General features: G+C 43.0%; 1 protein-coding gene across 1 annotated transcript in view; it reads left to right on the top strand.

The window, feature by feature from the left end:
- Positions 1-6,226: 6,226 nt before the first annotated feature.
- Positions 6,227-23,945, top strand: part of chek1 (checkpoint kinase 1) — a 46,382-nt gene continuing 28,663 nt past the window's right edge. Inside the window, exons 1-6 of the mRNA XM_078531233.1 lie at positions 6,227-6,426; positions 8,529-8,617; positions 8,869-9,092; positions 17,449-17,513; positions 19,206-19,275; positions 23,048-23,236. Of these exons, the coding sequence (XP_078387359.1) occupies positions 8,553-8,617; positions 8,869-9,092; positions 17,449-17,513; positions 19,206-19,275; positions 23,048-23,236 (613 nt within the window). The 5' untranslated portion in view covers positions 6,227-6,426; positions 8,529-8,552. The remainder of the gene's footprint in view (positions 6,427-8,528; positions 8,618-8,868; positions 9,093-17,448; positions 17,514-19,205; positions 19,276-23,047; positions 23,237-23,945) is intronic.

Raw genomic sequence — 23,945 nt, 5'->3', positions numbered from 1 at the left:
AACCATTGGACTGATTTGGATTATAATTCCAGCCCCCTTTTTTGGGATTATGCCGGATCAGGCGTTTTCACTTTCGTTTGAGAAAGACAGGCCTTACAGACACTTAAGTGGGTCTGAACAAATAATCCAACTCTTCTCAAAGGAGAGGAACCACATGAGAGTATTACCATCTCCAGGTAGCCTTTTAACATGTTTTAGCTAGATTATGACAACCCGGACATTTTAAAGGTTTGGACATCTCTCCTCAATAATTTACCTCTCCACTGAAGAGTGTACGGGGATGGGATCTCGAGTTTGGATACAGAAGACTATATGAGACAATATACTTTCTAAATTATATAAAAGTTTATTAAAGAATTGAACATGTAATTCAAATTTGATGGTAAATCAATTGCAACATTGACAGTTCTAAGAAAGAAAAGTATAATCTTCTTTCTTTAGAGAATCCAAGTCTTAATAATGTTACAGAGAGATATTTAAGATATCCATCAATATTTAAAGTAGCATTTACCTGAAATCTCCAAGTAGAAAGCTACCAAGTCTAGCAAGCATACCTTTATCCCAGTTAAGGGGAGAATATGTCCTAGGCCCAACCATCTTCAGATGCTTCACCAATGACCTTCCTTCCATCATAAGGTCAGAAGTGGGGATGTTCACTGATGATTGCACAATGTTCAGCATCATTCACAACTCCTCAGATGTGGAAGAAGTCCATGTCCAAATGCAGCAAAACCTGGACAATATCCAGGCTGACAAGTGGCAAATAACATTTGTGCCACATAAGTGCCAGGCAATGACCATCTCCAACAAGAGAGAATTAACCATCGCCCCTTGACATTTAATGTCATTACCATCACTGAATCCCCCACTATCAACATCTCGGGGGTTACCATTGACCAGAAACTGAACTGGACAAGCCATAGAAATACTATGGCTACAAGAGCAGGTCAGAAGCTAGGAATCCTGTGGTTAGTCTACTTGCCTATATGAGTGCAGCTCCAACAACACTCAAGAAGCTTGACACCATCCAGTACAAAGCAGCCCATGTGATTAGCACCCCATCCACAAACATTCACTCCCTCCAGCACCGATGCACAGTGGTAGCAGTGTGTAGCATTTACAAGATGCACTGCAGAAACTCACCAAGCCTCCTTCAACAGCACTTTCCAAACCACAACTACTACCATCTGGAAGGACAAGGGCAGTAGACACATGGGAACACCACCACCTGGAAGTTCCCCTCCAAGTCACCCACCATCCTGACTTGGAAATATATCGCTGTTCCTTCACTGTTGCTGGGTCAAAATCCTGGAACTCCCTCCCTAATAGCACTGTGGGTGTACCTACACCACATGGACTGCAGTGGTTCAAGAAGGCAGCTCACCACCACCTTCTCAAGGGCAATTAGGGATGGTCAATAAATACTGGCCTAGCCAGCAATGCCCACATCCCATGAATGTAATTAAAAAATCTATCGTACAGCAGCTACCTTTGTCCGAGAGATGCTGGAGTGAATCCAATGAATCTAAAAATCCTACTGTGTGGTTCCAACTTTTATACCATAAAAGGGCTGAACCACCAGGAAACATGTTAAGCACATATGCTGGAGGACATCCTTTGTTTTAGTCAACATCATTTGTTTTAGTCAGCATCCTTCAAACAAACAGGATACTGAGAGGTGCAGATAAGTGGTCACTTTCTTGCTGCAAATAAGTTCCAGAATTTAGCTGACAAATGATTTGAGGATATCCATTGTTAGATTGTGGTACCTTACAATCTGTTAATGCCTTACTGAGGTAGTAAAGTAGATGATGTAGAGGCAGATCATGATTTTCAGGAACTGCCTTGTGTTAGAGGATAGACCATATCCTATGCCACAGGATGTTGGTGTCCTTGAGTGCACAATTATGCCCAGGCATAGTTATAAACTTTATAACCTTTGTCCAGCAGATGAACACTGCTTTTAATTTTTAATCCCTACTTCATAGGAGAATCACACCTTTATTCTTATAACTTCCCATTTATAGCTGTATTCTCTTATAGCTCTGAATTTATAGCTACATTCCTTCACAGGATGTCTCAAAGCCCTTTACAGCCAATGAAGTGCCTATTGAAATGTAGTCATTGTTGCAATGTAGGAAATGTGGTAGCCAATTTGTTCACAGTAAGCTCCCTCAAACAGCAATGTGATAATAACTGGTTAATCTGTTTTTGTGATGCTGATTGATGGATAAATATTGGCCCTAACACCTGAATAGAGATCCAGTACCAAATGGTCTGATTCAGGCTGCAAACTCATGTGAAGCTAATCCCTACAACACTAAGTGCCCACAGTCAATGGCTCAGTAGAAAATTGCATGTGTAAAACCTTTTTCAATATGCTAAGCAGTACTAAGATATTTCAGAGTGGAAAAACACAGTAATAGCAGAAGAGTTAGGGGAGGTAGATTTTGAGGGTAGTAGGAGATGTGGTTTGACAATTACAAGGGAGGGAGAGAGAGCAAGGCTGAGGGATTTAGGGAGGGAATTCCAGAGCACAGGCAGGGCAGGGGGCAAGACGTAGGTAGGTCTACCAATAAAGGGGTTGGGGGGAGGGTGGGGGGAGGGTAAGGGTATAGAAAAGAGGCCAGAGTCTGAAGAGCAGAGGGCTGCAATTACTTATTGGGCTGGAGGCAGCTGCAGTGGTTGGGAACGATGAGCCTATGGAGAGATTTTGCAATACAGATGAAGATTTTAAAATCAAGTGTTTTTTTTTGGAATTAACAGGGTAATGGGGGGGGAGGGGGGGTCAGGAATTAGTGCTGCAAAAGATACCACAAGGCTGGGTTTCTGCAGAGTGCAGGTGGGGCTGGATAGACCAGTGAGAAAAGTATTAGAGACAGGGCATAGGGATTTGTTATCATGCTAAGGTCTTTCTGGAGGAGGATATTCAATGAATGTTTGTCTTAAACTATTTTGTTTCTTCAGGTTAACTAAAAAGAAAAATAGTTCTTACATTTACATAGCAGTTTTGCAATTTCAGGTTGTTCCACATTGCTGCAGTTAATTACGTACTTTTGCAGTGTAGTCACTGTTGTAATGTAGGAAATATGGTAACCAATTTGTGCACAGCAAGCTCCCACAAATAGCAATGTGATTATGGCCAGATTATCTGTTCTAATGATGTTGGTTGAGGGATATTGTCCAGGACAATGGGGAGAATCCACACGCTCTTCTTCCAATAGTACAAAGGAATATTTTACATCCAAGTGAGAGGACAGATGTATCCTTGGTTTAACATCTCATCTGTAAGCTGACACCTCTGAAAGTGCAGCACTCCCTCAGTACTGCACTTCTGTGCCAAGCGCCTGGAGTGTGACTTGAACACACAACCTTTTGGCTCAGAGGCGAGCATGCTATCACTGAGAAACGGCCAAATAAAGATCACATCACACACTCACCCAGTTGCGTTGGAAACACATTGATTGCTCTTTATTAAACTGGAGTCAGGGCAGATCACTGTTAAACCTCAGAATCAGTGGAATGAGCTTGCATCGTACAATGTAAACATGCAGAGCATTATTACAGCATAGCCTGTTTAGGATAAAACTAGCTCATGCACCTGTCACAGTGCAAATGGATTTACTATGATCGTAACTGAAATAGGGGTCAATTTTACAATTTACTGGCATAGAGCTGCACTCAACAGAGGATGGAAGGGAAAATTGAGTCTGAAGATCTGAGCCTCGTTCACTGCTTACCTTAATGAGACTATTGTGTGGGCAAGAGGGAGCAAGAGGCAAGAGGTCATCCAAAGTTATAGGAGCAGAGGATGAGTTTGTTCTCTGCTCAGCTATCCAGGCTGCTAAAATTACTCTTAGCTCCCTGGGTTAGAGAAGGTTACATCACCCAAGGTCCCTACTTTTGAGTGGGAGGCACGAGGATGTTGCAGTGGAACATAGGGACAGGACAGTCCCTTGAGCCCATTCTGCCATTCAGTGAGATCATGGCCAGTCTTTCTCTTAATGCCACCCACCTGTTTTTATACCATTGGCTGGCAAAAAATCTACCAATTGGATTATAAATTATTAATTGAGCCAGCATCTACTCCTTTTTGTGGGCGGGTTCCACAATTCTACTACCCTTTGCATGAAAAGGTGTTCTTAACTTGTATCCTGAATGGCTTGACTCTAATTTTAAGGCTATTGTTGGATCCAGTGCCCTTGGTTTGCTGGGGCTAAAGGATTTGGTTTGCACGCTTTGTCCGGGGTGACCAAGTCGGTACAAAGACAGAGAACATCCGGAGATAGTTGTTAGAATAAACACATGCTGTTTATTTAAAAACTAACTTTAGAGTACAGGAACGGGGATGTCTTGCTGATAGCCTAGCCAGGTCTTTGGATGACTTTCACAACATTCCTCCCATTTATAGTCCAGCACTCATTCAGCCTTTTACTTAAGTTTTTTTGTACCTTACAACAACAATCTACAGTGAACAATTGGTTTCCTTGCTGAACACTCATCCGTCAAAGTGTCAAGAGAATCCATCACTACAATCTAGTGATCTGTGTACATGGATCCCGATATTTCTATGGACCTCCAGTATTCCCAACTTTTCACAAATTTTAAAAATTCATTCATGGGATGTGGGCATCACTGGCTGGGCATCCCTAACTGCCCTTGAGAAGGTGGTGATGAGCTGCCTTCTTGAACCACTGCAGTCTATGTGGTGTAGGTACACCCATAGTGCTGTTAGGGAGGGAGTTCCAGGATTTTGACCCAACAACAGTGAAGGAACGGTGATATATTTCCAAGTCAGGATGGTGAGTGGCTTGGAGGGGAAATTCCTGGTGGTGGAGTTCCCACGAGTCAGCTGCCCTTGTCCTTCGAGATGGTAGAGCTCGTGGGTTTGGAAGGTGCTGTCTAAGGAGGGTTGGTGAGTATGTACTGCTGCCATTGTTTGTAGGTGGTGGAGGGAGTGAATATTTGTGGATGGGGTGCCAATCAAGCAGGCTGCTCTGTCTTGAATGGTGTCAAGTTTCTTGAGTTGCTGGAGCTGTACTCATCCAGGCAAGTGGGGAGTATTCCTCTGACCTGCTCTTGTAGCCACAGTATTTATATGGCTTGTCCAGTTCAGCTTCTGGTTAATGGTAACACCGAGGATGTTGATAGTGGGGGATTCGGTGATGGCAATGCCAGTGAATGTCAAGGGGTGATGGTTAGATTCTCTCTTGTTGGAGATGGTCATTGCTTGACATTTGTGTGGCGCGAATGTTACTTGCCACTTGTCAGCCCGGATATTGTCCAGGTCTTGCTGCATTTGGACATGGACATGGACTGCTTCAGTATCTGAGGAGTCACAAATGATACTGAACAACGTGCAATCATCAGCGAACTTCTGCACTACAGCCTTGTGATGGAAGGAAGGTCATTGATGAAGTAGCTGAAGATGGTTAGGATGTTTGGGGTGGTTCAGATCTATCCCTTTGTTGCAAAATGGATGATTTCACTCAACCCTGCATTGAAATCCATCTGGCACAGTTTTGCCCTCTCAATTAATCAATATCTCATTTGCAAGATGGCACTTCCAACAGTGTAGCACTCCCCCAGTACTGAACTGGAGTGTCAGCCTGGATTTACAGGCACAAGTTGTGGGGTGGGACTTGAATGCACAACCTCATGACTTTAATGAGAGGGGAGAGGTGTTGCCAACTGAACCATGGCTCACAGTTAGAGTAAATTGTTTCAAAAGCAATTAGTGCGGATGTCGGAAATCTGAAATAAAATCATGAAGAGAAATACTCAGCGGGTGTGGCAGTATCTGTGGAGTGAGAAACAGAATTAACGTTTCAGGTCGAGATGACCTTTCATCAGAATTTGGACAAGTTAGAAATGCAATAACGTTTAAGTAGATGAAATGAGGGAGGGTCTGTGATAGGGCGGAAAACAGGAAGCGTTAAATGACAAGAGTTGGTGAGGGAGAGGTAAGTGCATTCCCTCATTTCTGCTCCTTAAAAGTTACAGGATTACATCTCTAACTTGTCCCGGTTCTGAGAAAGGTCATCTCGACTTGAAACATTAACTCTGTTTCTCCCTCCACAGACACTGCCAGGTCTGCTGAGTATTTCCAGCATTTTCTGTTTTCTATCAATTAAATTGTTATTTTGCATACAAAAGTGTTTTATTTTTAAAAAATCTGCCCAATTTCCAATCCATGGATTTAACACGATCCTTCAATGTTATAAAGTTGACCACAGGGGGCGTTGACCCCGCCCCTCCCTCCCCAACAGCTCCAGGTTTGAATCTCCCGCCGGCGCAAACCTCAAGGGTAGACGTACGTCGCCCGGCAGCGTTATGACGTTGCTGGGACGTGATGGAGTTACGCAAGGCGCCAAAACTTGATGGTTGTCTGAGGAGAGAGCGAGAGTCCCGGCGCCGGCGGCGGAGGCAAGTGCAGGTTCGGGGGAGCCCGTGTCCCCTGGGGCCGCGGAGGGGAGGTTGGGGAGGGGGGAAGGAAGAGGTCTGGGGGTGAAGGAAGGGGTCCGGGGGGGAGGGGGGAAGGAAGGGGTGCGGGGGGGAGGGGGGAAGGAAGGGGTCCGGGGCTGCGAGGCGGGGTCCATGAGGGGAGGGAGGGGCCGGGGATTCCTGATTTTGGGGGGGTACCTGGGGGTGGAGGTTCCTGATTTTGGGGGGGATCTGGGAAGGGGATTCCTGATTTTGGGGGAGACTGGGGAGCGGGTCCTGGTTTTAGGGATGGGGTTTTGGGGGTGAGATTCCTGCTTTTGCAGAGGGGGTTGCTGGGGTGTTAGGGTCCTGGTTTTGAGGAGGCCTGGCTTTGGGAGACAGTTTAATTGTGGTCCTGGTTTTGGGTGGGGGTGTTTTGAAATAGGTTCTGGTTTTGGGGGGGTGGTTAGGGTCCTGGATTTGGGAATCAGTCTAGGGGTGGTCCTGGTTTTGGGGGGAATTGAGGAGAGTGTCCTGGTTTTGGGGGTATGGGGAAGGAGGGTCCTGGTTTGAGAGACAGCCCTGTCTCTCAGAAGGGGTGGTCCTGATTTTAAGGGGCGTTCAGAATTTTTTCGGGAGGTGGGGGTGTCCGGTTGGGCTGAGAGCCCTGGTTTGGCGGATGGAATCTTGGTCGGGGGTGGGGTGCAGAATTCTGGTTTTGGTCCTGGGGGGTGGGGTGGGGTGGGCCTTGATGTCGGGTTGGGCTTACAATGGCATTGTCTGGACTGATGCTAAAATGTATAGATTTAACAAGCAGAAAACAGGCACCAATACCAGAAGGATATTCGAAATTGTGAGAGGAACTCGTTTGCCTGGCAGAAAGTGGTGGAAGAGCTGGAATTGAAGGATGTCAAGGAGCAAAACAGCAGGTTGTGTTACCAGACAGTGTGACTGAGATATACTGGAGTCTTAGACGAAATAAATTCCAATAGTACAACAGATTGTCAGACTTTAACATACCTTCTACAGGATGGAGGGAAGATAATTGTGCTGAATTGATCAAGAACACACAGCTCTTTACGGGATTCTACTGATGAGAATTCGATATTGCACACAATTCTTGATTGTGAAGGGCTTCATCGATAGATTTTGGACATCATGGACTCAGCACTGGAGGACCTAGTTGCAGGACAGTTGTTGGCCATTCTCCTTATTTTGATCGGTGTTGTGGTAGTAGCAATGGATGTGTGGTGTTTACACGTCAGAAGAAGGAACACGAATTGTGAACAATTTTGCAGCAGTTTCTCTGCTTAATGCTTTGAATTAGCCGCAGATGAGTTAGGGTGCTGTCAATTCCTCCCCTTTACCATCATTAGCATCCTAATAGTTAATGAGTTGTAACCTTAATGCTGTTTTGTTTGGGATGCTGCCGATGCAGATTTCATGGAGTACAGCTGATAACATGACAACACGACTTAAGGAATGGAGGGTTATGAGCAGTGATTGTAAGGTTTTTTTAGGAGGCTTTTAAAGCTGGGGGAGAGGGAGCTATTAACTATTGTTCAATGAGCTGGATTTGTACACCAGGCCAGAAGAGTGACAACAGTACGGGAGTGTGTTACCCTCTCAGTAACCGTACAAACCTTGCAAGACTAGTTTTAAAGAAGAGGTTTCTCAAGGTCGTTGAAAACAACAGTTTGTTCTCAAGCGCTTCATGAATATATCTCAAAAACATAAACCTTACTGCCCTTGTTGTAAAACCCAAAACTAAAATTTGAAAATGGATGCCCAGAATGCAGTGTGCCCATCCCTTTGGAATTTTTCCTCTGCTCTCATTAGCTGGAGCACAGGGAAATGAGACAGAAAGCAAATCTGGAAGAAAGGCCCAGATTAACTTTCCATTATCTAGAAAGCCTGTATCTTGATTTTACTTTAATATTCAGCTTTCAGTGAGATGATGGGGTGTCTCGGGTTAGCATCCTGGATCAGGAGATTTATTTAGATGTGGCAAAGGAAAGGTTAGATCATCCCAAATGAGGTTAACTGTCTTGTGCACCTAATTATTGCTTTCTTTTGTGTTCACAAGTAATGTTTTTTTTTCCCAGTGCTCTTGGTGATTGACTGGGAAGATGGCGGTTCCATTTGTGGAGGATTGGGATCTGGTGCAGACGTTAGGTGAAGGAGCATATGGCGAGTGAGTCTTAACTACTGATCCATGCTTTTGGGAGAGGTGTAGTAGAAGTATCCCTCCTGTGGAGTACTTAGCTGAGTTGGAACTCTTTTTAAAATAAAAGCTACTTCTAGTACTTCTCAAATTGGTTAAAAATAAAATCTGAAAAGTTACCTGATTCTTCAAATCTTGCTCAAGATGTCAAGTTCCTGAAGTAGATGGAATACTTTTGGAATCACTGCATTGTATTTTAAGCAACTTCTCTTTGCCCACAGGGTGCAATTGGCTGTGAATCGGCGAACAGAGGAGGCAGTCGCAGTGAAGAAAGTGGACACTGCACGGGCTCTCGACTGTCCCGAGAACATCAAAAAAGAAATCTGCATCAATAAGATGTTGAACCACCCAAACATTGTTCGTTTTTATGGACATCGGCGTGAGGCCAACATCCAGTACTTGTTTCTGGAGTATTGTAGTGGAGGCGAACTCTTTGATAGAATAGGTAGGAACCACGGATAAACTTCGGGGTGGCGGGGAGGAGAACAACAACGCTCATTTATATAGTACCTTTAATATCTAGAGGTGTTTCACAGGAGTATTATCAAACAAAATTTGACGCCGAATCTCAGAGATATTAGGACAAGTAACCAAAAGTTTGGGAAAGTGGTTGGCTTAAGAATGCTTTAAAGGAGGAGAAAGAGATCTAGGGAGGGAATTCTACAGTTTAGGACCGAGACAGCTGAAAACACAGCCGCCATTTGTGGAGTGATTAAAATTAAGCATTCTCAAGAGGCTAGAATTGGAGGATTGTGGGTTATCTTGCAGAGTGGTATGGCTGTAGGAAGTTATAGTGATAAGCAGGGGCAAGGCCATGGAGGGATTTGTAAAGAAGAAAGAAATGTTGATGGACTGGGTGCCAGTGGGTAGATCAGAAGGCGCAGGGGTTTTGGATGAATGGGACTCTGTGAGTTAGGATACAGGCAGCGGAGTTTTGGATGGGTTTAAGTTTATGGAGGGTAGAAGATAGGAGGCTGGGCTGGAGAGTGTTGGAAATAGTTAAGTCTAGAGGTAACAAAAGGCTAGGAGACAGAGCACTGAATAACTGACTACGAACTGGTAAATTTTCTGCTGGTTTGTTTACAGCATTGGAGCCACTTCAACACTCTAGTTCACTTGTTAACACCCCTCCCCAGGATAAATCACTGCACTACTGGATACTGAGCTATTCAAGTCAAGTCTGCAGGATGATATAGATTGGGAGCTGAATATTGCAGCGTATATGACATTTAGGAAGGACAGGAAGCTGGGAAAATATGGAGAGGTGGTTCTGTTAATTCATTATGGTGTTAGCTTGTTAGAGAGGGGTGACCCAAGTTCTGGAAAGCAGCATGTAGAAACGGTTTGGGTTGAGGTCAGAAATGATAAAAGCAAGAAGCCACTTGTGGGAATGGCATACAGGCCCCTAACTGTAACCACACAGTGGAATGGGGTATAAAGGGAGAAATAATGGGAGCTTGTCAGAAAGGTACAATGATAATCATAGATTTTAATCTGCATATAGACTGGGAAAATCAGATGGGCAAAGGTATCCCAAATGAGGAATTCATAGAATGTTTTTGTGATAGTTTCTTAGAACAGCACATTTTGGCACCAACCAAAGAGCAGACTATCCGAGACCTGGTATTATGCAATTAGATAGGATTAAATTAATGACCTCATAATGAAGGCACCCCTAGGTAGCAGCAATCATAACAGGATTTAATTTTATATTCAGTTTGAGGGAGAGAAGAGTGGGTCCAAGACTAGTATTTAAACTTAAATAAGGGCAATTATGAGGGCATGAAAGCACAGCTAGCTAAAGTGAGCTGGCAAATTAGGTGAAGGGATAGGTTAATAGGGATACAGTGACGGACACTTAAGGGGGTATTTCAGAATACACAGAATAGATACATTCTAACAAGAAAGAAAAATTCGAAGGAGAGGACCCACCATCTGTGGTTAACTAGAAAGATGAAAGATAGTATCAAACTTATAGAAAAAGCATATAATTGTGCAAATTTGGGTGACAGGTCAGAAGATTGGATAGAATATTAAAAAACATTTTTAAAAAAATGACTAAAAGATTGATAGGGTGGGAAAAATTAGAGTACGAGAGAAAGCTAACTAGAAATATAAAGACAGATTGTATGAGTTTCAATAGGTATTTAAAAAAGAACGTTAACAAAGTGAGCATTGGCCTTATAGAAAGTGAGTCTGGGGAATTAATAATGGAAAATAAGGAGATGGCAGATGAATTGAACTGGTATTTTGCATCGGCCTTCACCGTAGAGGATACAAGTAACATCCCAGAATTAGCTGTAAACTGGGAAATGGAAGGGTGGGAGGAACTTGGGGAAAATTACAATCAGCAGGGAACTGGTACTGAGTAAATTGTTGGAGCTGCGGGCTGACAAGTCCCTGGGTCCTGATGGTCTTCGTCCTAGGGTCTTAAAAGAAGTGACTAGTGAGATAGTTGGTGCATTGGTTTTAATTTTCCAAAATTCCGTAGATTTGGGGAGGGTTCCGTTTGATTGGAAAATAGCAAATGTAATTCTCTTATTCAGAAAGGGAGGTTGACACAAGCAGGAAACTACTGACCAGTTAGCTTAACATCTGTCATAGGGAAAATGTAAGAGGCTATTATTAAACACATAGCAGGGCACTTGGAAAAATTCAGGGTAATCAGGCAGAGTCAACATGGTTTTGTGAAAGGGAAATCATGTTTAACCAATTTACTGGAGTCCTCTGAAGAAGTAACATATGCTATGGATAAAGGGAGACTGGTAGATGTACTGTATTTCGATTTCCAGAAGGCATTTGATAAGGTGCCACATCAAAGGTTATTGTGAAAAATAAAAGCTCATGGTGTAGGGGGAAAGATTGGCATAGAAAGAAGATTGGCTAGCTAACAGTAAACAGGGTAGGCATAAATGGGTCTTTTACTGGTTGGCAAGATGTAATGAGTGCTGTGTCACAGGGATCAGTGCTGGGGCCTCAACTTTTTACAGTTTATGTAAACAACTTGGATGAAGGGACGAAGGTATGGTTGCTAAATTTGCTGATGACACAACATATGAACAGCGATAGGTAGGATATTAAGATTGAAGAGGACACAAGGAGGCTACAAAGGGAAATGGCTAGGTTAAGTGAATGGGCAAAGTCCTGGCAAATAAAGTTTAATGTGGGAAAGTGTGAAATTGTCCATTTTGGCAAGAAGAATAAAAAAAACCATAGTATGTAAATGGTGAGAGATTGCAGAGCTTGGATACAGAGGGATCTGGGTGTCCTAGTGCATGAATCACAAAAGGCTAATATGCAGATACAGCAAGTAATTAGGAAAGCTAATAGAATGTTATTGTTTATTGCGAGGGGAATTGATTGCAAAAGTAGGGAGGTTATGCTTCAGCTATCCAGGGCATTGGTGAGACTACATCTGGAGTACCCTATACAGTATTGGTCTCCTTATTTAAGGGAGGATGTAAATGCGTTGGAAGTTCAGAGAAGGTTTACTAAATGAATATCTGGATTGGACGGGCTGTCTTAGGAAAGGTTGTACAGGCTAGACTTGTATCTGCTGGAGTTTAGAAGAGTAAGAGGCAACTTGATTGAAACACATAAGATCCTTGAGGGGTCTTGACAGGGGGAGATGGAGAGGATATTTCCTCTTGTGGGAGAATCTAGAACAAGGGCCACTGTTTAAAGATAAGGGCTCACCTATTTAAGACAAAGATGAGGAGAAATTTTTTCTCTGAGGATCGTGAGTTTTTGGAACTCTGTTCCTGAAAAGGCGGTGGAAGCACAGTCTTTGAATATTTCTAAGGCAGAGGTAGATAGATTCTTGATAAACAAGGGGCTGAAAGGTTATCGAGGGTAGGCGAGAGGGTGGAGTGGTGTAGGGGAAGTTACAATCAGATCAGCCATGATCTCATTGAATGGTTGAGCAGGCTCAAAGGGCTGAATGGCCTATTCCTCCTACTTCATATGTTCTCATGGACATTAAGCACTGGAATCCCTTCCCCAAATCTCTCTGCAGCTCTCCCCTCCTTCAAACCACTCCTTAAAACTTTGTCCAAGATTTTAGTCACCTATTCTAATAGTGTTTTATGTTGCTTGGTGTCACATGTTGTTTGATAATGCTCCTATGAAGCACATTGGCACATTTTACTATATTAAAGATGTTATATAAATGTAAGTTGTTATTGTCATCTTGGGGGTCGATCTCTGATCTGTGCTGAGATAGCCGATCTCAGCTGGACCAGTAAAATGCACCACAGTTGACTTCAGTTTGTTGTCATATTGTCCTACTGCAGGTCGTGATCTAATTCTTTTTCATTATTTTTTCATGGGATGTGGGCATTGCTGTCAAGGCCAGTATTTGTTGCCCATCCCTAATTAGTGAACCAGATGGATTTTGACAACAGTAGGCCAGACCAGGTAAGGATGGTAGACTTCCTCCCCCAAAGGGCATTAGTGAACCAGATGGATTTTGACAACAGGAGGCCAGACCAGGTAAGGATGGTAGACTTCCTCCCCCAAAGGGCATTAGTGAACCAGATGGATTTTGACAACAGCAGGCCAGACCAGGTAAGGATGTCAGATTTCCTTCCCTAAAGGGCATTAGTGAACCAGATGGATTTTGACAACAATCGATGATAGTTTCATGGTCACCATTACTGAGACTAGCTTTATAATTCCAGATTTATTAATTAAATTTAAGTTCCACCAGCTGCCATACCCAGAGCATTAGCCTGGACTTCTGAATTACTAGCGTGTGCGTGTGCGCGTGTGTGTTTTGTAAGAACCTGTTGACTGTAAAAGGGTGAAAGACTGAAGGATGCTTGGAGTCCCACAGTTTTATGGTCTTTGGGAAAAATGAGTTAAAATAGGAGACTGCATTGTGTCTATAGTAAGGATGCAGGGAGGAGGGTAGAATATTCAAAGCTTAGATAGAAAAGAGGGAGGTTCAGTGCAATAAGATCATAGTAATAGACTGCAAAAAGCTGAGGGAAAGGCACTGAGGCTAGAGTTGAGAGACAATACCTAGGTGATCTCATTCAGTCATATATAATTCTTAGAAGACTTGATAGGGTGCACCCTGAGATGATGCTGCTGCTGCCTGGCTGGAGAGTTTAGAATTAGGAACCACAGTTTCAGGATGAGAATATGACCAGTTAGGATTGAGATGGCAAATTTCTACACTCAGAGTTATGATTTTTTGGAATTCTCTATCTCAGAGGGTTGTGGATGTTCAGTGTATTTAATAATGAAATCAGTAGATTTTTGAGCTCTAAGGAAGTCAAGGGATAGGCAGGAAGATGAAGTTGATGTAAAAGCACAGCCATGATGGTAGAGCTGGCTTGAGGGGCTGTCTGTTTTGCTCCTGCTCCTATTTTTAACCATCTCTCAGACTCCTGTCCAACTCTGAGTGAGGTGTTAAGGGTCTATCCCAGACATGGGATCAGTGTTCAAATATTGCACAGATGTGGGCTTTAAAAAGAATTTAAATAATTGAAGGACAATGGGAGAAGTCATCCAATTTATCACAGAATCTTAACGGCACAGAAGGAGTCCATTTGGCCCATCATGTCTGCACCGGCTCTCCAAATGAGTATTATGACCTAGTGCCACTGCCCTGCCTTTTTCCGGTACCCCTGCACATTGTTTCTATTCAAATAATCATCTAACCTCCTCTTGAATGCCTTAATTGAGCCTGCCTCCACCACACTTCCAGGCAGTGAAATCCAGAACCGAACCACTCGTTTTTTCTCACGTCACATTTGCTTCTTTTGCAAATCACTTTAAATCTGTGCCTTCTTGTTCTTGATCCTTTTACGAGTGGGAACAGCTTCTCCCTATCTACTCTGTCTAGCCCCCTCATGATTTTGAACATCTCTATCAAATCTCCTCTCAGCCTTCTTCTTTCCAAGGAGAACAGTCCCAACCTTTTCCAATCTATCCTCATAGCTGAAGTTTCTCATCCTTGGAACCATTCTTGTAAACCTCTTCTACACTCTCTTCAATGTGTTCACATCCTTCCTATAATGTGGCACCCAGAGTTGTACACAATATTCCAGCTGAGGTCTAACGAGTGTATTATATAAATTCAGCATAACCTCCCTGCTCTTGTACTCTATGCCCCTATTAATAAAGCTCAGGATATTAAATGCTTTATTAACTGCTTTCTCCACCTGTCCTGACACTTCCAATGATCTGCGCACATATACGCCCAAGTCTTTCTGCTCCTGCATCCCCTTCAAAATTTCACCCCTTATTATATATTGTCTGTCCATGTCCTTCCTACAAAATGAATCACCTCACATTTCTCTGCATTGAACTTCATTTGCCACCTACCTGCCCACTCCACCAACTTGTCTATGTCCTCCTGAAGTCCACACCATCCTCTTCACAGTTCACAACACTCCCAAACTTTGTACCATCTGCAAACATTGAAATTGTCCCCTGCACACCAAAATCTACATCATTAATATATATCAGGAACGGCAAGGATCCCAATACCGACCCCTGGAGAACTCCACTACAAACCTTCCTCCAGCCCGAAAAATATCCATTGACCATTACTCTCTGCTCCCTATTTTTCAGCCAATTTTGAATCCATGTTGCTACTGTCCCTTTTATTCCATGAGCTACAACTTTTCTCAAGTTGGTTGTGTGGTACTGTGTCAAATGCCTTTTCCAAGTCCATACACACCGCATCAACAGCATTACCCTCATTGACCTTTTCTGTTACCTCTTCAAAAAACTCCATCTTACCTAAAGGAAGAGATTGTGTCTATTGGTTAGACCGAAGAGGCTTTTGTAAGAAATTGAGAAGCTGACTTTTCATTGTGCCTTTCCAGAGCATGGAGGAAGTCAAATGCAGTGATTGAGTCTTGGCATTCCAAGAACACTGGAGGCTGAGAGTAATCTGAAGGCAGTTGAATGTAGAATGGAAGCATTAGTGAAAGAGTGAATAGGATTGGTTGATCCTTGAAGAAGGTACTTAATATGGAGGAGGAGTGCAGAGGAAGTCACAGCCTGAGGAACACTTCATGAATTGAGCCCTTGCTGCTAACTGGACCATAATCTTGCCATTTTCACAGCCTGTTGTCAAAGATTGATGCAGTTTGAGTGTATCTCATGAATTTACTCCTCAAAAGAGCAATACAAAGCTTTCAATTGTTATCGGTTTGTGTATTATAAGATAGCACAAACCGTCAACAATGCCTATCTAGATGTTAAACAGATAAACTTGGGCGATTTTTTTAGGAACAGTTGACTGCTTTACTTTAAAAGCTGTTTATTATCTGTAACCATTAGCCTTCCTTATAAATGATGTTGATTTTTTTATGGTAGTGTATTGGATTGGAATCAGCCACCTGTGAGAAGGGCATTGCTGCGGAGTGCATTTCTGAGTTTGCTTGGACAGCCGGACTTTAGAGTAATGAAATGAATGAATTTTAGTTCATTACATTAGCTGATTGAGTGGACCTTCCCTATGGAATGAATTCATAGCGTTCTGGAGACCATAATGTGTGCTCAGGTGTTTGGTCTAAGCTAGGCCTGGAAAATAGGATTAAAGTGAAACGATTAATACTGGTGTGAAGTGAAGTGCCCAACTCACTCTGAAACGCTCAACTCATTTAAAAGGTACTTGGATCTGTACCTGAAACGCTGTAACCTGCAAGGATATGGACCAGGTGCTGGAAAGTGGCATTAAAATGAGCGGCTGGTTTCTTTTTCATCTTTTTGTGGCTGGCACAGACATGATGGGCTGAATGGCCTCTTTATAGTTATATGGTTAATTTCAGACACAGATTTTTAATTATTTGATGACTGACTGAATTCAAAAGTAAGGAAGTAGAATTGAAAAGTAAGGAAGTAATGCTAAACCTGTATCAAGCCTTGGTTAGATCATAGTTAGAGTACGGTACTGTGTCACAGCCCTGGTCATCATATTATAGTAAGGTTATCAAAGCACTCGGGAGGGTGCAGAGAAGATTTACAAGGATGATACCAGAAATCCATGGGTATACACAGCAGAAAAGGATTGACAGCTGGGTCCCTTTTTTCTTGAAAAATAGAAGGCTGAAGGGCAGCCTAATAGAGGCCTTTAAAATTTTGAAAGGTTTTGATAGAGTGGATACGGAGGGAATGTTTCCTGTTGTGGGGAAGAGCATAACTCGAGGCTGTCAATATAAGATAGTCATGAAGAAATCCAATAGGGAATTCGGGAGAAATTTCTCCCAAAGAGTAGTGAGAATGTGGACCTCGCTATAATAGGGTGTTGAAGCAAATAGTGCAGATTCATTTATAAGGTAAGTAGACAAGCAATGAGTGAGAAGAGAATAGATGGTTATGATGCTAGATTTAGATGAAGAAGGATGGGAGGGGGTTTGAGTGGAGCATAAATACTGACATGGCCTGGTTGGCCCTTTGGCCTGTTTCTGTGCCGTTTATCCAATGTAGTCTTATATGATACAAGAACAAAAATACCTGGAAAAACTCAGCAGGTCTGACAGCATCTGCGGAGAGGGATACAGTTAACATTTCGAGTCCGAATGACTCTTCATCAGAACTAAGGAAAAGTAGAAAAGAGGTGAAATATAAGCTGATTTAAGGGGTGGGGGGAGTGGGACAGGTAGAGCTGAATAGAGGGCCAGTGATAGGTGGAGATTGCCAAAAGATGTCATAGACAAAAGGACAAAGAGGTGTTGACGGTGGTGATATTAGCTAAGGAATGTGCTAATGGGGACATTAAGGGTAGATGATATATCTTATATGATAGCAGATTACGGCTGTGATTTGATATATTCCTATAGAACCTGATGTGGGGATGCCTGAAGTGGATGCTCATAGGTTTTTCCAGCAGCTGATAGCGGGAGTGGTGAGTATTGTTAATTCTTCATTGAATTGAGGTCTAATCAATCGCTGCCCACCGCCCCCACTCCGTCTGGCTGAACACGTTCTTAAATTGAGCAATTTACGAACATACGAATTAGGAGCAGGAGTAGGCCACTCGGCCCCTCGAGCCTGCTCCGCCATTCAACAAAATCATGACTGATCTGATTCTAACCTCAACCCCACATTCCTGTCTACCCCCGATAACCTTTCAGCCCCTTGTTAATCAAGACTCTATCTAGCTCTGCCTTAAAAATATTCAAATATTCTGCTTCCACTGCCTTTTGAGGAAGAGAGTTCCAAATTCTCATTACCCTCTGAGAGAAAATATTTCTCCTCATCTCTGTCTTAAATGAGTGACCCCTTATTTTTAAACAGTGACCCCTCGTTCTAGATTCTCCCACAAGCGGAAACATCTTCTCCTCATCCACCCTGTCAAGACCCCTCAGGATCTTATATGTTTCAATTAAGCTGCCTTTTACTCTTCTAAATTCCAGTGGATACAAGCCTAACCTGTCCAGCCTTTCCTCATGAGATAACAAGTTGTTAGTCGAGTAAACCTTCTCTGAACTGCTTTTAACGTGTTTACTTCTTTCCTTAAATAAGGAGACCAGTACTGTACATAGTACTTCAGATGTGGTTTCACCAGTGCCCTGTGCAACTGAAGCATAACCTCCCTACTTTTGTAATCAATTCCCCTCACAATAAATGATAACATTCTATTAGCTTTCCTAATTACTTGCTGTACCTACATACTAGCCTTTTGCAATTTATGCACTAGGTCACCCAGATCCCTCTGAATCTGAGGTCTGCAATCTCTCATCATTTAGATATTAAGCTTCTTTTTTATTCTTCCTGCCAGAATGAACAATTTCACATTTGCCCACATTATACTCCATTTGCCAGATCTTTGCCCACTGGCTTAACCTATCTTTGTCACTTTGAAGCCTCCTTGCATCCTCTTCACAATTTACTTTCCTACCTATCTTTGTGTTGGAAGCAAACTTAGCAACCATTTCTTTCGTCCCTTCATCCACGTCATTTACATAAATTGTAAAAAGTTGAGGCCCCAGCACTGATCCCTGTGGTACATCTCTCATCACACCCTGCCAACTAGAAAAAGACCTATTAATGCCAACTCTCTGCTTCCTGTTAGCTAGCCAATCTTCTACCCATGCCAATATGTTACCCCCTACACCATGAGCTTTTATTTTCTGCAATAACCTTTGATGTGGCACTTTATCAAATGCTTTCTGGAAATCTAAATGCAGTACATCCACCAATTCGCCTTTATCTGCAGCGCATGTGACTCTTCAAAGAACTCCACTAAATTGGTTGAACATGATTTCCCTTTCACAAAACCGTGTTGATTCTGCCTGATTGCCTTGAATTTTTCTAAGTGCCCTAGTGTAACATCTTTAATAATGGTTTCTAACATTTTCCTTATGACAGATGTTAGGCTAACTGGCCTGTAGTTTCCTGCTTTCTGTCTCCCTTCCTTTTTGAATAGAAGAGTTACTTTTGCTATTTTCCAATCTAATGGAACCTTCCCCATTCTATTTGGATGTAATCCTCACTTGTGTCTGTAGCTTCATTATCTTTTGTGAGCCTGGAAATTTAGAGAGAGAGTGCTGTCAATTAATTCAAAATAAAAGCCGCTGCCTTTGCCTTTTTCTAGGAATACCTCCATGGTATTGGAATTACACACAGGGACATCAAGCCAGAGAACCTGCTGCTCGATGACAGAGGTATAGTACTTAACAGCAAAATGCCTTTAGTGATGAAGAAAACACAAAGGCCAATTGTTCCTTATCTGCCATACTCCCTAAATTTCTGTGAAAGATTGAGCTGTATTTTTACAACAGAAATCCCTTGAGTAATGGGCAGCGCATGGTGTGTAACTGATGTGCATAATGAGGCGGGAAGCACAACTGACAATGTGAAAGAGAAGGCTCTTTTTGAACAGTACACGCTTCCTCAGAGAATAGTATGCGGTGGTGGAAGTATTCCCAACAGTCTGATAACTAGCTCTATACCAGCTGGTGAAAGGCTTAGTCCTATACTGTGCGAGGGTTTATTGAGCTTCCACATCCCACAACAATAGGACGAGGGAAGAGCCATCCACAGCTACCAGCTGAGAATATCATGCCGGATGTCAGCCCAGATTTCAGAGTTGCTCCTCCAGTCTCCACTTGCTGGGACTGCCTGGAGCAACATTCAAATTCTGCACTTTTTGACTGCTAAGTGAAAGGCATGTTCCCTACATAAACATGGTCTGTGATTGTAGCTGAATTTTTTTAACGCCTCACCTACTCCCACTAGTTTATCTCGACTAGACTGTGGATGATATGTAATCTGCACTTAAAAGACTGGTCAGTTGACACAAAAAAAGCTGGTTATTTAACAACTTGGTATGGTTCTGAGGCATGCAGACTAGGATAGTTTTCCAATTCTCCATCAGTGTTAAATTATCAGACCTCATTTAGAAGAAACAGGTGGCCTCAGTGCCTCTGAGCTAGGGAAGGTGCAATCAACCAATATTCCCACCTCTGATCCATTGATTTCTGTTGTTTGCAAAGTACCCGTGTAAATGGTTGTTGAACAAAGGCTACACTTCCTCTTCAGCTGATTATCTCACCAATACTTCTGTATCCCAGATATGGTGGGTGATCATTTTAGTGAGATACTAATGGCTGCCTAGTGCTTATGCTCAGCTTGTGTCAGTGCTTTCTGCAGGTGAATTGGATGGCAATCAAATGATTTTAAGCTTTTTTTGTTGGGCTGCAGTGACTTGCAATGGAAAAAAATACTGTGTTTAAGGAAAAGGATGGGAATGATTTCTTTTCTGGTGATTTTCAGTCCTTTTCATTCCCTTCGCTTCTGAAGCTGGTGGTTTTTTGAAATTCATTTTATGGGATGTGGGCATTGCTGGCTAGGCCAGCATTTATCACTCACCCTTAATTACATGGGTAAAGTTGCTGTGAGCAATGATATTTTCGACAAATGCAGCAAGCAGTAGCTGAATTCACTGATCTGTTGGCCAAGTTTTAATTATTCAGTGAAATGAAAAAAAAAACAATTATTGCTCTCACTGAGGTTCTGTGAAATCGCTTCATATTGATGCCTACCCTGTGGCCTATTTCAAGCTTATCTCTCCTTTTCATGGTAATGTTGCCCTGTCCTGTCTTGAGGTATTTTCTTACTTTGCCTGTTGTCTATAGAGGATGGGCCGTGCCCCTGAACATATTGTGCTACTGCCTTCACATATAGGCTAACAGTCACTTGGTAGTGCAGAACTTGAATATTGCTGAAATGAGAGACAGGTTCCGAAGCTTTTCGTCTTGCATTCATCAGGGCAAATGCAAGAATGCCAAATTCAAATTAATCACAACAATTTATACTACAGGTGAAAAGGCTCATTATGTAACATAGTTCATTTACACTTCCTAGAAGCGACATAACATTCCTATGCAGTGACCTGTTCTCTGCAAACAAAAGGAATATGTTCAGGCCTTGAGCCTTTTTTGAATTACCTGGGAGCTTGGAAAACCTATAGTTCCCTGTTGTTTCCTCCATGGCAACACCTCAGCCAATCAAGTCGACTTGCCAACCAATGAGCACCTTTTTCTCCTGTAGATTGTTGAGATTGTTTGGCATTCTTGTGTTTGTCCTGATGAGTGCAAGATGAAAAGCTTTAACAACATGTCTCTCTTTACAGCAATATTGGCTAACCTCTGGCTTTTATATTGGTACTAAACTTCTAAAAATTAAATTGAATTTTTCTTTAAATAGGAACGCTTTAAAATCTGATTTGAGATATACCTACATCTGAAGTCATGTCCGGGCACTAAACGATATTTAATATGGTCTTAACATATATCTTCTGTGTGACTATGCACAGACAGTAGCATGGGGTAAATGGTGGCAAATGAATTTCAACGCATCAGTATGAGGTATTAGACTTTGAAAAGAAAAGGAAGAAAATCTTACATTTAGATAGCGCCTTTCACAACTACAGGATGTCTTAAAGCGCTTTACAGCCAATGAAGTACTTTTGAAATGTAGTCTTTATTGTAATGTGCCAATTTGTGCACAGCACGCTCCCACATGACTGATAATCTGTTTATGTAATGTTGATTGAGGGATAAATACTGACCAGGAAACAGGATAACTCCCCTTATCACCTTCGAAATAGTTGCCATGGGATCTTTTACATCCAGTTGAGAAGAAGATTGAGGCCTCAGTTTGACAGAATTGAGAAGTAGGGAAGTTATGCCAAATTTTTGTCAAAGCTTGGCTAGACCACACTTTTGGGGTACTGTGTGCATATTATAAAAAGGATATAGAGGCAGTGGAGAGGGCGCACAGAAGATTTACAAGTTTGTAAATCTTTTTATAAGGAAAAGATGAACAGGCTGAGTCTCTTTTCTCTTGTAAAAAGAAGGCTGAGGGATGCCTTAATAGAGATCTTTAAAATTATGAAAAGTTTTGATAGAATGAGCACAAAAAGAATGTTTCCTCTTGTGCAGAAGAGCAAAACTAGAGGCCATGTAGACTAAGATAAGATGGTCTGGACTAGACTAGACTAAGATAGTCACCAAGAAATCCGATAGGGAATTCAAAATAAACTTTTTTGCCCAGGAAGTGGTGAGAATGTGGAACTCGCTACCATAGGGAGTGGTTGAGGTGAATAGTATAGATGCATTTAAAGGGATAGTAGACAAACACTTGAGGGAGAAAGGAATAGAGGGTTAGGATGATAGATTTAGATTTGTAAGGAAGGGAGAAGACTCCAATGGAGTATACATTGCGAGTAGGACTGGTTGAGGTGAATTGCCTGTTTCCGTGCTGCATATGGAATGTAATTCCACGTAAATGAGAGCTCATCTTGACTTAAAAATTAAAGCTTTGTTCTTCCTTATGCCTGCCTCCAGCCTCCTCCCCAACTCAAAAATGTAAATGCACCAGTTCGTAAGCAACACAGTCTTGTCCATGCATGAAATTGGATATAGGAGGTGCATAGGGATGGAACAGACTTTGCCCATCTTCCTGCTGCCCATGTACCAAGAAATACCTCACCACTCACTGGCTGTCATTCGCACCTCCTACTGAGTGTGACCTGTTGAGGGCAGGAAACCTTAAATCCAAAAATTCCTTAGGTCAGTGCAGGAAAAATCGACATGGCTGCATACTTTGTTTCTAAGTTGGCCCCAGGTAAGTAGCCCTGATTCACAGATCAGTAACCATCAAATGTTGCTTCAGTATTTCTTTTAATTCCAATTAGAGGGCTGTCAGCTGCAGCTCTTGCAATCCATGAAAAGCTGGGTCTGGCATTGTCAGTGTTGTGTACTTCAACCATCATTGATACAGTGGCTGTAGTGGAGCAAATCCTGCAAAACTACTACTGTCAAACCATCATCGATAATGAAAACTGTGTAAAAATAACTCTACTGTAATAGTACTGATGTACCTTGACTATACAGCATCCCTAGACCTTTACTTTTGTTCCCATCCTTTTAGATAACCTGAAGCTCTCTGATTTTGGCTTGGCGACAGTATACAGACACAATAGCCGTGAGAGGTTGCTGAATAAGATGTGTGGCACTCTGCCATATGTTGCTCCAGAGCTGCTGAGGAGGAAGGAGTTCCGTGCGGAACCTGTGGATATCTGGTCGTGTGGAGTTGTTCTTGTTGCAATGCTGGCTGGAGGTTAGTTCAGCTTTTAAGAAGTCAGATCAGGGGGGGATCCATCTGGATTGTATAAGATAGTTTGGTTGATTGTACAGTACTGATTCTGTCGGCCTCTCCCTCTTTGCGTCTGTCGGCCTCTCCCTCTTTGCGTCTGTCGGCCTCTCCCTCTTTGCGTCTGTCGGCCTCTCCCTCTTTGCGTCTGTCGGCCTCTCCCTCTTTGCGTCTGTCGGCCTCTCCCTCTTTGCGTCTGTCGGCCTCTCCCTCTTTGCGTCTGTCGGCCTCTCCCTCTTTGCGTCTGTCGGCCTCTCCCTCTTTGCGTCTGTCGGCCTCTCCCTCTTTGCGTCTGTCGGCCTCTCCCTCTTTGCGTCTGTCGGCCTCTCCCTCTTTGCGTCTGTCGGCCTCTCCCTCTTTGCGTCTGTCGGCCTCTCCCTCTTTGCGTCTGTCGGCCTCTCCCTCTTTGCGTCTGTCGGCCTCTCCCTCTTTGCGTCTGTCGGCCTCTCCCTCTTTGCGTCTGTCGGCCTCTCCCTCTTTGCGTCTGTCGGCCTCTCCCTCTTTGCGTCTGTCGGCCTCTCCCTCTTTGCGTCTGTCGGCCTCTCCCTCTTTGCGTCTGTCGGCCTCTCCCTCTTTGCGTCTGTCGGCCTCTCCCTCTTTGCGTCTGTCGGCCTCTCCCTCTTTGCGTCTGTCGGCCTCTCCCTCTTTGCGTCTGTCGGCCTCTCCCTCTTTGCGT

The sequence above is a fragment of the Cetorhinus maximus genome, chromosome 2 (assembly GCF_964194155.1).
Source record: "Cetorhinus maximus chromosome 2, sCetMax3.hap1.1, whole genome shotgun sequence".
Classification (NCBI taxonomy): Eukaryota; Metazoa; Chordata; class Chondrichthyes; order Lamniformes; family Cetorhinidae; genus Cetorhinus; species Cetorhinus maximus.
The sequence above is the reverse complement of the archived record's forward strand: the minus strand, read 5'-3'. Positions and strand labels throughout refer to the sequence as shown.